At 54.1% G+C, this 14,832-nt stretch overlaps 2 protein-coding genes across 2 annotated transcripts; both read right to left on the bottom strand.

The window, feature by feature from the left end:
- Nucleotides 1-708: 708 nt before the first annotated feature.
- On the bottom strand, nt 709-2,534 carry MGAT2 (alpha-1,6-mannosyl-glycoprotein 2-beta-N-acetylglucosaminyltransferase). Its single transcript, XM_021536050.2, has one exon. The coding sequence runs from the start codon at nt 2,532-2,534 to the stop codon at nt 1,188-1,190; it is 1,347 nt and encodes a 448-aa protein (XP_021391725.2). The 3' UTR covers nt 709-1,187.
- Nucleotides 2,535-3,617: 1,083 nt separating this feature from the next.
- LRR1 (leucine rich repeat protein 1) lies at nt 3,618-12,571 on the bottom strand. Its single transcript, XM_077783866.1, has 4 exons — nt 12,373-12,571; nt 12,208-12,306; nt 7,829-8,556; nt 3,618-4,450 (listed from the first exon to the last, which is right to left on the bottom strand). The coding sequence occupies exons 1-4, from the start codon at nt 12,547-12,549 to the stop codon at nt 4,198-4,200; spliced, it is 1,257 nt and encodes a 418-aa protein (XP_077639992.1). The 5' UTR covers nt 12,550-12,571; the 3' UTR covers nt 3,618-4,197.
- Nucleotides 12,572-14,832: the final 2,261 nt, after the last annotated feature.

The following is a 14,832-nucleotide window of genomic DNA, read 5'->3' as shown; positions in this document are numbered from 1 at the left end:
CACCTCCCTAAAGCAGAATAACCAAGAGAAACAGAGAAATTCTAATAATAAATTTCCTGTTCCCCTTTCTCACTGTTGCTGAACCAGCTTGCTTTTGTTTGAGAGGTGCTTGGTGGCACATCCTGCCGAGCTTTGCTGGGCTCAGCTTAACCCTGGCAGCTTTTTGGGAGAGGGTGAGGCACCAGCACAGCTTCAGCACCAGCCCCGACCCAGTGGAACAGAGCACAGAGTAATTACCTTGCAGAATTGTGTTAAATAACCCCTGGAAAAAGAAAAAAAAGCAGCATTTTCTTTCTCAGACATATTTCTGTGTTCTACAAAAGCTGCTGAGGTGCTTCTGCCACAGCTGAGTTCACAGAGGAGTGGCATTAAAGCTGCTGGAGCATTCACAGATCTCTCCGTGGCCCCAGCTCAGCCCCTTCCCACCACACAGCAGCAGTTTTCACACAGCCAATTTGAAACAACTTTAAAGAAAAAAAAATCCAAACAAAGAGGTGTTGTGCCACCAATTTGCTACTCTTTTCTGCCTCAATTAATGAGTATCATTAAAAAATTAATGAAGTTAAATGCACACTGCTAGAAGGAGTGATGGCATGTGTCCAACCCTCAGGATTAAAGATGAGAAACTTCCCCCTCCTTCCCCTCCTGACTTTTTAGGAACACGAGGTGACATCATCTTTTTGCTGACAATCAAGAACTTCTCTAGGCTTACAAAACAATGGAATTTTTATTTCGGCAGAACTAAAAAAATCATATATTTATCTACATTGTAGTAAAAACAATGACATTTATTTTTTTTTCATCCTTCATATATTCATCGACACAGCGCAACCGGGACTCGGGGATTGGGCATGAAATGACCCCGGGTGGGACCCCAGGCACCACCAGAGCTTTGAAGCACCAAAAAAGATGCATTTAAAAGTGTTCTCCTCCTCCTCCTCCTCCTCCTCCTCCTCCTCCCAGCAAACACAGCAGCAGGTCACTTTTTGCGTAGGGGCTGCAGCACGTCACCCGTTTCCAAAACGTGGTTGCCAAACATGAGAGATTACTATTTTGGGACACCTTTAACAAGAATGTTTATTCATATTAAAGCAGAAACCAACTCATAAATGCTGTTTATACACGTGTGTGCCTGGAAAAGACACAGTGGAACAACTCAAGGAGAAAAGGCGCTGCGAGGAGGATCCTCACTGGAGTCTGCGGTAGCTCTTACAGAGTTCGTGGTCCCTGATGTCTCCCCACCCTCCGTTCTTGACGTGAGGGGACAGGGGAGCCATGGAGTACCTTTTACTGACACTCATCGCCTCGGGAAACAGGTACTGTTGGTTGCTGTTCAAGAGAGAATCGATTTTGGCACTCTGGGTGGACGGTCTGCAGGATTTCTTGTGGTGCATGCCACAGTCCCCCGTGTGAAAAATCCTGGGGATTTCGGGAACCAGCACTTTCCAGAACTTTGGAAGACAAGAGACAGTCAAGTGCTGCAGGGTCCAGTCCCAGTTGTAGTCATCGTAGGTGCAGAAGGCGTCCGTGCACTCGATGAGCTTCTGGTAGGTGTCTCTGCCGAAGGCCATGCCCATGTTGTGCTCCGTGGACTTCCACGTCTTCATCTCCACCTTGTCGGCGCGGCCGGCGAAGCCGCCCCGCACGGGGCTGTAGGTGCCCAGCGAGACGAGCTGGCACTCGGGGCACTCGCGCCGGCGCAGCGCCCAGAGCTGCTTGAGGACGTGGTAGAAGTCGGGCGCCAGGTAATGATCCTCCTCCAGGAAGAGCACGGGCCCCGCGTGCTCCCGCAGCGCCCGCACGCGCTCCCACACGAAGTGCAGCTTCCACCACCAGTGGTGCTTGGTCTGCGCGAAGCGCGCCTCGCGGTAGTGCCCGAACGAGTCGGGGAACTCGGCGTTGATGCAGCCCAGCCGCAGCGCCGCCGCCTTGCCCACGTCGCGGGGGCAGTCGCGGGGGTCGTGGCCCGGGAACTCGCGCGGGTACAGCTGGATGCTGAACGGGAAGAACACCTGCAGCACCGGGCAGAAGTCCACGCGGGCCGCCAGCCGGTTCAGCTCCTCGGCCCACAGGTCGTGGCTCAGCACCAGCAGCACGTTCTCCACGCCCGCCGCCCGCCGCAGCGACTCGAGCAGCAGCCGCAGGTGCTCGGCGCGGTCGTGCACCTGCACCACGAGCACCACGTCGGGCCGCGCCGGGAAGCGCCCGGCGTTCCGCACCGGCTGGTCGAAGTTCAGCCGGTACACGAGCGAGCGGTAACTCAGCGTCGCGTTCTCCGACAGCACCTCCGCCGCCACGCCGGCCGACGCGTTGGCGGAGGGGCGGCGCGCTACCGGCGGCGGGGGCTCGCTGACCCGCGGCGGCTCCCCGGTGTTACCGGGACCGCCCCGCTGCTGCTGCTGCTGCTGCTGCTGCTGCTGCTGCTGCTGCTGCCGCCGCCGCCCGCCGCCGCCGGTGCCCCAGAGCGCCAGGGCGCAGAGCGCCAGCGCCAGCGCCAGCAGCAGCACCTTGCGCTTGTAGACGCGCAGCCGCATGGTCCCGGCGGCGGCGGCCCCGCTCCGCCGCTCCCGCCGCCGCCGCCGCCGCCGCTCCCGCTCCCAGCGCGCGCGCGCCGCCGCCGCCCCGCGCGCACACGTCGCCGTTCCCCATTGGCCGCCGCCGCGCCAACCGCGGCGTCGCCATTGGTCGGAGGAGCCGTCAATCAACTCCTCGGCGCTTCCGCCGCGCCGGGGGGCCGCGCAGCCGCCGCCGCCGCACCGCGCTCTGATTGGGCGGCGCCCGGAGGGGGCGGGGCCAAGGCCTGAAGGGGAGGGCGGGAAGCGGCAGCCAGATCCTTCGGGATTGGGGAAAAAAAGGGAAAATAACCCTGGAAATGCAAGGAAAACACACGGAAACCCGCCGGGATCCGCGCGAGTAACATAAAAAAATGAGTGAATGCTAGGTTTGGAAAACAGCACGTTAAAAAGCATCCTGCAATGACAAGAATGAGGCGAGAAATCATTCTAGAAATGCAGGAATAAGGAAAAATTATTGTCAGATTGGAAATAAAATAATTCTAAAATGGAAAAGAAAGAAATTCGAAGACTGAGAGAATAAAATAATTCTAGATTTGGAAGATTAGGATTATGAACCCGTTCTTGAATGGTAAGAATTTAAAACATCAGATTAATTAATTCTAGAATAGCAAGTATAAAATGACTCCAAAGTTTTCAACATTAAGGTAAGAGTAAAATAATTCCAGAATTGCAAGAACAAGATAAGAAAACCAATTTTCCCAATATCCAAACGAAACCTCCCCCAGCTGGCACTCAGTGCCACCTCCATGTGCTCCAAACCATCACATGCTCCAGGGAATGGGATTCTTAAAATAGAATAATTCTAGATTTAAGATTAGGATTCTGAACCCCTTCTTAAATGGTAAGAATTAAAAAATCAGATTAATTAATTCTAGAATTGCAACTCTTTGTTCCCTGCTGTTCCCGTCTCCCAGTCATGGAGCAGCTGACAAGACAGGAAATAAAAGGATTTGTGGATATGCTCAACATTTTGGTGTCTTCCCCAGAAAAATACCAGCCTGGATGGAAAAGCCCTCAGATGAAACACAATCCACACGTCCATAGAAGGGATTCAAAGTTTAATAAGTCAACACAGTGAAACAAATTCAAGAATCGTTAAAACAGGAGGATTAAGAAACAGTTTTAGAAAAAAGACATTTGCGGTATCACAAAGAGAGAAACCCCCAAAACCAAACATTTGCTGTGGTAAAAAGGCAGCGATGCTGGTCCCTGCTCCGAGTGGGAATGTTGTAACAGAACCTCTAAAAAAAGAAGCACCTGGCATTCCATAACTGGTGTGGATGGGATTTCTCCTCCCTGGGAAGAGCGGAGTGCAGTCCTGGAGAGCCGGACTCAGCTGGGTGAGCCTGAATTCCCTTTGTCCTTCCGAGAAGGAACCACAAAGCACAGGAACCCCCAGCACACCCCGGCAACACGGGAAATGCATTCCAAGGAAGGTTCTCCGCAGCTCAGCGCCGCCTGAGATTCCAGAGGGGGACAGAGCCAGGCCAGGCTGTGTCCCCTCCCTCCCAGAGGGATTTGTCAGCGCGGGGCAGCGGTGACACGGCGGGCGAGGAGCTGCGGGCGCCTCCAGGCTCCTCCATCCCCAGCCGCCCCCGAGGGTGAGGCAGAGCCTGGCCCGTCACCCGCTGCTCTGGAGGTGCCTGTCCAGGAACTGGGAGTAGCAGTGCAGGGAGCAGAAGTAGCAGAGGACAGGAGCCTCCGTGCCCCCCATGTTGTCCACCAGCACCACGGTGTGGGCCACGTGGTGGAGGTTCATGGTCACGGTGATCTGGATGAAGCTGCTCAGGCAGGCGCTCCCACAGCGGCACGTTTTGGCCACTTCCAGGTCCTTGCAGAGGTGGGAAGGGAGGAGGTGGCAGCTGTAAGGGATTCTGTGGGATGAGAGGAGAGAGGGTGAGTTCAGCACCGAGTTCTCTGTGTCACTCTGCAGAAAAAATGCGGTGAACCATGGGTCAGGGAAGAAATGATGATGTGTGGCTCCAGATCAGGATAGCTTTATTAAAACCACACCACATTACATTAATATACTATTTAAAGAGAGACTATCCTGTTCTACATACTACTTCTTAATTACCTATCTAACGAACTAACAAACTCTTGATTTCTCTGCTGAGAGTCCAAGCCACAGCTGGATCTGACTGCACATTTACCCCAAACAACTTCACCAGAATCCAACCCAGCCATCACTGCAGGTAAACAATCTCCACACCACGTTCCACATGGGGAAAACAAAGGAGCAGAGATAAAGATTGTTTTCTCTCCTGCTCTCTGTGCTTCTCCTGAGAGGCAGAATTGTGTCCGTCCAGAGAATGGGAATGTCACAGCACTCAAAGGCAGGGACAGGACACAGGCACCCAGGGCACATGATGCCTCCAGTTTCAGCTCCCGTGTTTGCCAGGCTCTGCACTGCACTGCTGAGTAACTCTGAGCTCCACACGAGTGCCAGCAGCTCTGCTCACAGAACAATCCTGAACCAGCCCAGAACCAGCTCAGGCACACTGAACAATCCTGAACCAGCCCAGAACCAGCTCAGCACACAGAACAATCCTGAACCAGCCCAGAACCAGCTCAGCACACAGAACAATCCTGAACCAGCCCAGAACCAGCTCAGCACACTGAACAATCCTGAACCAGCCCAGAACCAGCTCAGCACACAGAACAATCCTGAACCAGCCCAGAACCAGCTCAGGCACACAGAACAATCCTTTTCCAGTCCAGAACCAGCCCAGCACACAGAACAATCCTGAACCAGCCCCAGAACCAGCTCAGGCACACTGAACAATCCTGAACCAGCCCAGAACCAGCTCAGCACACAGAACAATCCTGAACTAACTCAGAACCAGCTCAGCACACAGAACAATCCTGAACCAGCCCAGAACCAGCTCAGCACACTGAACAATCCTGAACCAGCCCAGAACCAGCTCAGCACACAGAACAATCCTGAACCAGCCCAGAACCAGCTCAGGCACACAGAACAATCCTTTTCCAGTCCAGAACCAGCCCAGCACACAGAACAATCCTGAACCAGCCCCAGAACCAGCTCAGGCACACTGAACAATCCTGAACCAGCCCAGAACCAGCTCAGCACACAGAACAATCCTGAACTAACTCAGAACCAGCTCAGCACACAGAACAATCCTGAACCAGCCCAGAACCAGCTCAGCACACAGAACAATCCTGAACCAGCCCAGAGCCAGTTCAGCACACAGAACAATCCTGAACCAGCTCAGCACACAGAACAATCCTTCTCCAGCCCAGGCACACTGAACAATCCTCCCACCTGGGAGGGTGGGACTGCAGCACCAGGAGCTGGAATTGGGCACTGAACCCCAGTGTGGAAAGGGACCAAAGCTTATAGAAGTGTGAAACCTGTGACTCTGAGTCCATCTTGAGTGGAGCCATGGCCGGGCTCCTGCACTGCCCAAGGTGTGCCCTGTAAAGGCCTTTTAATAAATCCCTGCTTTATTCTGTAACTCTGTCCAGCCTCTGTTCCAGGGAGCCTCTCCAGGAATCACACAGACATGGAAAACCAGAGATTTGGGACTGAAATGCCACTTCCTGAGATTTTAGGAATGGAATGTCCAATTTTAGGACTGAAATGGGAATTCCTGAGATTTTTAGGAATGAAAAGCCACTTCCCAAGGCAGTCCCTAAGGACATGAACTCTGGGAGACAGTCCAACAGGGAGCTCACAGCAATCCTGGCAGTCTGGGTCACAGCCAGTTAGGGAATTAGAAGGATTAAGAGTAATGAGAATTAGAGAATTACAGGAAGATTAGGAATAATGAGACAACTGAGCACGTTCTGTTCTTCCCTCACATTCTCACCCTGGCCTGACACAGCAGCCACGATTTTCTCCTCCCTCTTACACCGAGGAGCAGCAGTGTTAAAAAACAACTGAGAGAAAGCAGGAGATAAACTGAGCCTTTTGCAGCATGAAATGAAAAGTTCTCCTGCTCCACAGCTCTCTCCATCCACCGTGTCAGCAATGACATCCAGAGTTGGGAAGGGGAATTGCTCCTTTTGGAATTTACAGCAGTGTCGAGCTTGGGGTACAAAATAAGTAATTCCCCTGAGGAATTCTGTCAGGTGGCTGAAGTGTGGGTCCCAGCAGTGCCCAGCTGGCACTCCAAACTCAGCACAGATCCCACTGACTCACATCCTGCCTCCACCCACACATTCCCAAGTCTTTCCACACACCATCACTCGCAAATCCACCAGATCAGACTCCTCTAGATTTTTTTTTTTTTCACCACCTTAATTTCAGAACACCCTTTTTTCTGGGAAAAGCATAATCTGGTACTTTCCCAGAATGAAGACTGATTTCCAAACATTATTTTTGCACCTTCTCCTTCTGCTTCATCCCTTTCTCAAGGTTTTTACAGTAACTGAAATCTGACCAGTGCTGAGGGATTTTTAGAGGTAGAAAAAAGCCTTAATATTTGCATCAAACCCACTGTGATTTATATAAAGTTGGGAAAGGAGACACGTGGGTTTAATTATGAAACCAGTGAGGTCAGCAGCAGGTGATTTGGCCCAGAACATGTGGTGGCTCAGCTCCCTTCAGGGCGTGCCCGTGGATGCCTTTGGTGCAAACTTCTGCACAATTACCCCGGGTTCATGGGGCACTGCCCACCCTCAAGGCAGGAACAGGCACAGGATGAAGATTAGGGACACTTCCAGCCTCTCTCTCCCTCCTTTCTGTGCCAAATTTCTGTCTTTGTGCTCCCTTCCCACCCAGAGCAGGGTGGGAGCAGCAGCTGCTGGTACCTGGAGGCTCCTGGTGCACGAAGGATCAGGGGTGGAAGTGGTGTGGGGGAAGAGGAGGGAGCTGATAGCAAACAGCAGCCTGGGAGGGTGGTGTTTACCTGGTGAAATCATATTTTTCAAATTACCTCAGAGCTTATTCTCTGAATAAGTCAGAAAACCCTCACTCCAACACCAGGGGAAATGAGGAGCTTAAGGAAAACCTATGGCAGGGGAAAGGCTGCAGAAGTGGCTCAGGGTTGTAGATCTGATTCTCTTTTTCCAAAGTTGGCCAAAAATATTCTGTCACCTCAATCTCTGCCTTTCCTTAAATGCTTCCAAAGGCACCAATTCCCTGCCTCATCCTGATGACTTGACAAGGAGAGTTCAAAAGAATTTTAATCTTATGATGTTAATAGGTGAGAAAACAGGCACTGAGGGGAAAGGAGGGAAGCAGGGGAGGGAGGGCAGGTGTGAAGGAGCAGTGCCAGGCGTGCCCTCACCTGTGATTGACGGTGGCCCTGGCAGCACACTCCAACAGAGTCAACGGGATCTTCAGCTGGATGTTGGGAACCAGCGGGTTGGGCTGCTCAAAAGGATTCCCGAAGAGGTCCAGGTTCTCCAGGGAGAGTCTCCTGAAGTCCCAGGGCAGGAAGGGCAGCTTGTTGCGCGCGGCCGACAGGAAGCGCAGGCGGCTCAGCTGCCCGATGCGGCAGGGCAGGCGCAGCAGGGCGTTGTCGTCCAGCCGCAGCTGCACCAGGCCCCGCAGCTGGCAGAACTCGATGGGCAGCGCCTGGATCTGGTTCTGGCTCAGGTCCAGCAGCTGCAGGGATTTCTGCAGGCCCGAGCTGCACAGGGCCCCGCTGAAGGCCTCCAGGTGGTTGTCGTGCAGGTCGAGCTCCTGCAGGCACACCAGGTCCCCCAGCGTGGCCGGCAGCTGCTTGATGTGGTTGTGGCTCAGGTCCAGCTTGCGCAGCTTCTTCAGGCACAGCACCCGGCTGTCGATCCTGGCCAGCTTGCAGTACGAGGTCTGCAGGTGCTCCAGGGAGAAAGGGAAGCTCTTGGTGAGGGGATAATCCCTCCTGGAAGTGATGATCATTTTGGTTTTGGGTTTCTCCACGTCGGAGTTCTTTGCCGGGACCAGAGGTGAGAGAGGGAGGACTCCGGTGTCGTTGCCTTGGTGAGCCAGTCTCACGGCTGAAAGGAAAGTCTTTAAATTGATCACATTTGCCTGCAGGGGAACACAAGGCTGGAGTTAAAAGTTCATGATCCTGGTTATTAACACTCCCTGAGCTGTTTTGTGAGTGTCACTCAGCAGGGCGGTGGGATGGGAGAGGGAACAACTCTGGTTCAAACTGTGCTGCAGCACCCAGGGAAGGAACAAAGCACTGAATCCACAGCTGGAAATGACAAACAGGAAAAAAACCCGGTGCACTGGGAGCTCCCCAAAATCCACCAGGATAAAGGACTGTTACAAACACACATGAGAAAATCAGAGCTCTAAACCCGGAGGCAATAACTCCTGGAGGTTTCTAGGAAAAACAAGGATGGAAGTTGGAGTTGGATTCAGCAAAAGGAAGGTGAAGTGACCACACGCAGCGCTGGCTGTGCCAGCACCAGACAAGAGGCAAATTCATTGCAAAGACCAATTAATGCTTGAATTGGGATGCAATATTTTGCCAGCAGAATCCCAGGACAGTTTGGGTTGGAAGGGATCCTAAATCCCATCCTCTCCGACTCCGGACCATGGCAGGGACACCTCCCACTGTCCCAGGTGCTCCAACCCCAGTGTCCAGCCTGGCCTTGGGCACTGCCAGGGATCCAGGGGCAGCCACAGCTGCTCTGGCAATTCCAGTCCAGCCAGGAATTCCCAATTCCCAATCTCCCATCTATTTCTCCCCTCTGGCATGGGAAGCCATTAAAAGCTCCCACTGACTCTCAATATCAGAGTATGAAGTGATCTATATTTTAAATAAAGACCCAGAAAGCTCTGGTGCATCTGTTGCACTGACTTGATTCACTTCTGTGAACATTTGTGACCAAGTATTTCTCCTCTAGATTTTCCAGCAAGTCTCTGCACGAGCTGATGTGCAGCTGACAGGCACTGAGCTAAGAAGTGAATTCTAAAATAAAAACCACACTGCAACCAGAGAAGGAAAAGAAAATAATTAACTTGGAGTTCTGAGAGCCCAGAGGTTATCTTTGTGTTCCCAGCTGTCACCTGCCCAAGGCCAGGGACACATTTTGCACCTCAAAGACAATTTTGCTCCTAAATGTGTTTGTTTAGACGGAATTAGAGAGGGTTCAGAACTAGAGCACACAATGTGCTATAAGCACCCAGCACAAGAAAACAAAGATATTGGAGATAATCCTGGATGGAAATGTGGGAGAAATAAAGACATTAAAGGTCAAACTTAATTGACTGCATCTGCAAACTAAAAGGATAATTTTCCTTAAGCATTGCAAGCACAACTCCTGCAGTGACACCTTCCAGAGGTGGGGAAGATGTATCCAAGGTTATCCAGAGAGGCTGGGGCTGCCCCTGGATCCCTGGAAATGTCCCAGGCTGGATGGGGCTTGGAGCAGCCTGAGACAGTGGAAGGGGTGGAGGGGATGGGATTTAAGGTCTCTTCTATCCCAAACCAGCCTGGGATTCTAAGGCCACCAACCCTCATTATCTCAGCCAGTCTAACACATTTAGCTACAGAATTTCCCCTCATTCCAGGCAGATTTGTGGCATTTCCAACATAACTAAAATGGGAATTAAGTCTAAAAAGTCCTGCAGACCCGTAAGGACCAAGTGAAATCAATATTGCACACCAGAATGAAGTTACAGGCAGGATTTCTTTGCTCCCAAGCACAAAGCACAATTCCCTCCACCAGATCCCCCCTAAGGGTCATGTAAGATCTCCAAACCTCTTGTAGAGAAACCTTGGGGAAAAAAAAAAAAAAAAAAAAAAAAAAAAAAGGCAAATAATTCCTTGGAAGAGCTCAGGATGCAACTTCCTGCCCCAAGCCTGAAGTCTCAGCCTCACTGACAATGCTGGAAAAGGAATTTAAATTGTGTTGATGCCTCCCAAGTGTCAGAGCTCCGAGGAAATCGGAGCTGAGGTGGATCCAGGGAAGCAGGCTCAGACCTGCTGAAGGGAAATGAACCCCAGAAAACAGCCCGGATTTGTTATTTCTGCTCCAGGGGTGAGAGGTCTGCACTGATGTTTCCCGACTCCATTCCTGAGCTGGCTGAGTGCAGCAAATCCAGTGCCTGGCAGAGCACAAGGGGATTTCCCATAGCCAATATTCCCATCTCCAGTATTTGGAAATGTCTTTTCCACAGTGTTTTTGTTCTTCTTTGAGAGTTAAGGAGCTTTTCTGTAATGAAGTAATAAAAATCTGGCAGAAAGCTAGGGAAAAGGGATGAAACATCTTAAATTTGGGTTCTGGAGTTGGAGAACTTAAGAGGAACCTGTAATATTTTGAGATAAACTTTTTGATTTCTCACTCTTCAGCAGAAAAATTCAGAGGAAAGGAAGCAGAAGTTGTTCTGAATCTAATACAAAATCCTTAATTTTTGCAAAATACAGAGCACATTGGCTTCTAACAAGAAAAAAACCCAACTTTTTTGGTGTCCTCCTTTCCTATTTAACCCTTTAACAGGTTCACAAAATTAAGGTTGCTTTCCTCAGATTCAGGTAACAGAAAAGAAAAAGGATTTTCTAAACCAGCAATCACCATTATTTGCTTTTATTTACACAGCCTGACTCTATAAAATTTTAGGTAAGAACTCAGAGGTTTTAGAAAACCCATCCCATTTTTCTGTCCTATGGAGCTACAAAAGATTCCTGTAACAGGCAAAGAAGAAAAGGAGATGAGAATTTAGTGATAATACGTGATTTTTCTGTTAAGTTTAGCGCTGTTAAAAACACTTTAGAAATCCTCTGGGAACTGTGATTAAATACAGAAGTATTTGAAATAAGGTGGGATGGTGCCCGTGCCCTGCTCTGTGTGTGCTTTGAAAGCCACAGTGAGCACAGTGGTTTTGTCCATTAAACAAGAGGATTCTCAATTTTTTTTTCCATGGAAAAGCTGTAAGAAACAACAATTTCATGGAGTTCAAGGCCAAAGACCAACATTGCATCAGAGAGCTGAAAAAAGCTTTTTCCTAAAGATGCTGTGAAGCAAAGCACGAAAATACTTCTGAAGCAGAAGAGTTAGAAAAAAGGGAATGGCTTCCCACTGCCAGAGCACCGGGATGGATGGGAAATTGGGAAGGAATTCCTGGCTGGGAGGGTGGCGAGACCCTGGGATGGAATTCCCAGAGCAGCTGTGGCTGCCCCTGGATCCCTGGCAGTGTCCAAGGCCAGGCTGGACACTGGGGCTGGAGCAGCTGGGACAGTGGGAGGTGTCCCTGCCTGGCAGGGGTGGGATGGGGATGGGATGGGGATGGGAACGGGGATGGGATGGGGATGGGAACAGGGATGGGAACGGGGATGGGATGGGGATGGGAATGGGGATGGGAATGGGATGGGGATGGGGATGGGAATGGGATGGGGATGGGATGGGGATGGGAATGGGGATGGGAACGGGGATGGGAATGGGATGGAAATGGGGATGGGGGTGGGAACGGGGATGGGAATGGGGATGGGGGTGGGAATGGGGATGGGATGGGGATGGGAACAGGGATGGGAACGGGGATGGGAACGGGAATGGGAACGGGAATGGGGATGGGATGGGGATGGGAACGGGGATGGGAATGGGGATGGGATTGAAGGTCCCTCCCCGCCTTGCCGCGGCGGTCGGAGCCCGGTGAGCCGCGGCTGCTGCCGGTTCCCGGTGCTGGTTCCCGGTGCCGGTTCCCGGTGCCGGTTCCCGGTGCCGGTCCCACCTTGCTGAGGCACAGATCCACCGCGGGCTCCCGCAGCCGCACCGTGGCCTTTCCCTCCTCCACGAAGCGCGTGAAGAGCCGCTCCACGTTCTGCTGCACCTGCGGGCACACAGCGGGGCTCAGCGGCGCCCGGGGCACCGCCGCCCCCGGCCCCGCCGTGCCCACCTTGTAGCGAGCGCCGCCGCGGTCCCGCGCCGTGCACACCATGAGGTAAATCCCGGCCCCGGCGGCGCCGGGAGCGCGCCCGAGCGACAGCAGCGCCCGCGCCGCGCGGCCGCGGCCCCGCAGCCCGCAGCTGGGCAGGAGCCGGCTCAGCACCTCCACCTCGCACTGCAGCCGCATCCCGCTCCCGATCGCGGCCCCGATCCCGCTACCGGCCCCGGCCCGCGCACGGCGGGCGGCGCCGCCGGGGCCTCCCGCGCTGTGCGCGCACAGGCGGCCGCCGTGCTGCCTGCCCGCCGCGCTGCTCCGTCCCGCCCGCTGCGGGGCGCGGGGCCGCCCGGCGGCCGGGATACCGGGGCGGCGAGGGAGGGCGGCGGCTCCGGTGGTACCGGCGGCTGCGGCCGCACCGGCAGCGGCGGGCAGCCCGGGCGCGGGCCCTCAGCGCGGCGCACCGCGCGGGGCGGCCGCGGGCGCCTCCTGCTGGGGGCGGCCGGTGCGGCCCGGCGGGAGAGAGCGGGAGGGGCGTGAGGGGACACGGGGGTGAGGGGACACGGGGGTGAGGGGACACGGGTGAGGGGACACGGGGGTGTGAGGGGACACTGAGGGGGTGAGGGGACACTGAGTGTGAGGGGACATGGGGGTGAGGGGACATGGAGCGTGAGGGGACACGGGGGTGTGAGGGGACATGGGGGTGAGGGGACACGGGGGTGTGAGGGGACACGGGGTGAGGGGACACGGGGGTGTGAGGGGACACGGGGTGAGGGGACACTGAGTGTGAGGGGACATGGGGGTGAGGGGACATGGAGCGTGAGGGGACACGGGGGTGAGGGGACACGGGGGTGTGAGGGGACATGGGGGTGTGAGGGGACACGGGGGTGTGAGGGGACACGGAGTGTGAGGGGACACTGAGGGAGTGAGGGGACGCAGGGGTGAGGGGACACGGGGGTGAGGGGACATGGAGCGTGAGGGGACATGGGGGTGAGGGGACACGGGGGTGAGGGGACATGGGGGTGTGAGGGGACACGGGGGTGTGAGGGGACACGGAGTGTGAGGGGACACTGAGGGAGTGAGGGGACGCAGGGGTGAGGGGACACGGGGGTGAGGGGACACGGGGGTGAGGGGACATGGAGTGTGAGGGGATACTGAGGGAGTGAGGGGCACGGGCGTGAGGGGACATGGAGTGTGAGGGGACACTGAGGGAGTGAGGGGCACGGGCGTGAGGGGACACGGAGTGTGAGGGGACATGGAGTGTGAGGGGATATGGAGGAGCTGAGAGGACACGGGGTGTGAGTGGACATGGTTGTATGAGAGGACATGGATTGTGAGGGGACATTGAGGATACAAGGGGATGCTGAGGATGTGAACGGGCAGGAAGGTGTGAAGAACACAGTGTGAATGGACATGGAGGAGCTGAGGGGACATGGAGTGTGAGGGGACGTGAAGGATGAGGGGACATGGAGGGTGTGAAGGGACATGTAGGGTGAGGGGACATGGGGAGTTGAGAGAGGACATGGGAGCTGAGGGGACACAGAGATGAGGGGACACAGGAGCTGAGGGGACACAGAGATGAGGGGACACAGGAGCTGAGGGGACACAGGAATTGAGGGGACACAGGAGCTGAGGGGACACAGGAATTGAGGGGACACGGGAGCTGAGAGGAGACGGGAACTGAAGGGACACAGAGATGAGGAGACAGACGAGCTGAGGGTGTTGCCAAATCTTAGGGACTCTAAACACCAACGAGTCAGGTTTAGAAAGACTCTGTTTATTCTGTGCAGGGTGCAAGGTGGAAATTGTCCACAAATGAAGCACGCCAGGGAATAAAAAAAATATTTACACACTAAGGTTTACATAAATCTACTCATCTAATCCCCAGTTCCCACCTACCTAATCCACAGTCATGTCCAAGCATGACATAAAATATACAGTTTTCCATGAACATCAAGTGAAGCATAAGAGACATTGTGACATGTTAGCATTGAAAAGAGGGGTTAGAGGGGAGATGGGTGCGAGGAGCAAGAGGGAGCAGAGGAAGGGCCAGGGAATTCTGTGTAAGGACTTGGAGGGGACATGGAGGAGTGGAGGGATGGTGGGTGTGAGGGGCATGGGAGCTGAGGGGACACAGGAGAGCTGAGAGGACACATTGGAGGTGAGGGTGCACACAGGAGCTGAGGGGACACAGGAGGTGAGGGGACATGGGAGCTGAAGGGACACAGAGGAGCTGAAGGGACATAGGAGGTGAGGGGGACACAGAGGAGCTGAGGGGATACAGGAGGTGAGGGGACACGGGAATTGAGGGGACGCAGAGGAGCTGAGGGGACATGGGGAGCTGAGGGGTCACAGGATCTGAGAGGACATGGGAGCTGAAAAGACATGGGAGCTGAAGGGACACAGAAGTGAGGGACACAGGAGCTGAGGGGACACAGAGGAGCAGAGGGGATTGGGGAGCTGAGGGGACACAGA

The sequence above is a fragment of the Lonchura striata genome, chromosome 6, assembly GCF_046129695.1.
Source record: "Lonchura striata isolate bLonStr1 chromosome 6, bLonStr1.mat, whole genome shotgun sequence".
Classification (NCBI taxonomy): domain Eukaryota; kingdom Metazoa; phylum Chordata; class Aves; order Passeriformes; family Estrildidae; genus Lonchura; species Lonchura striata.
This window is presented reverse-complemented; position numbering and strand designations above follow the sequence as displayed.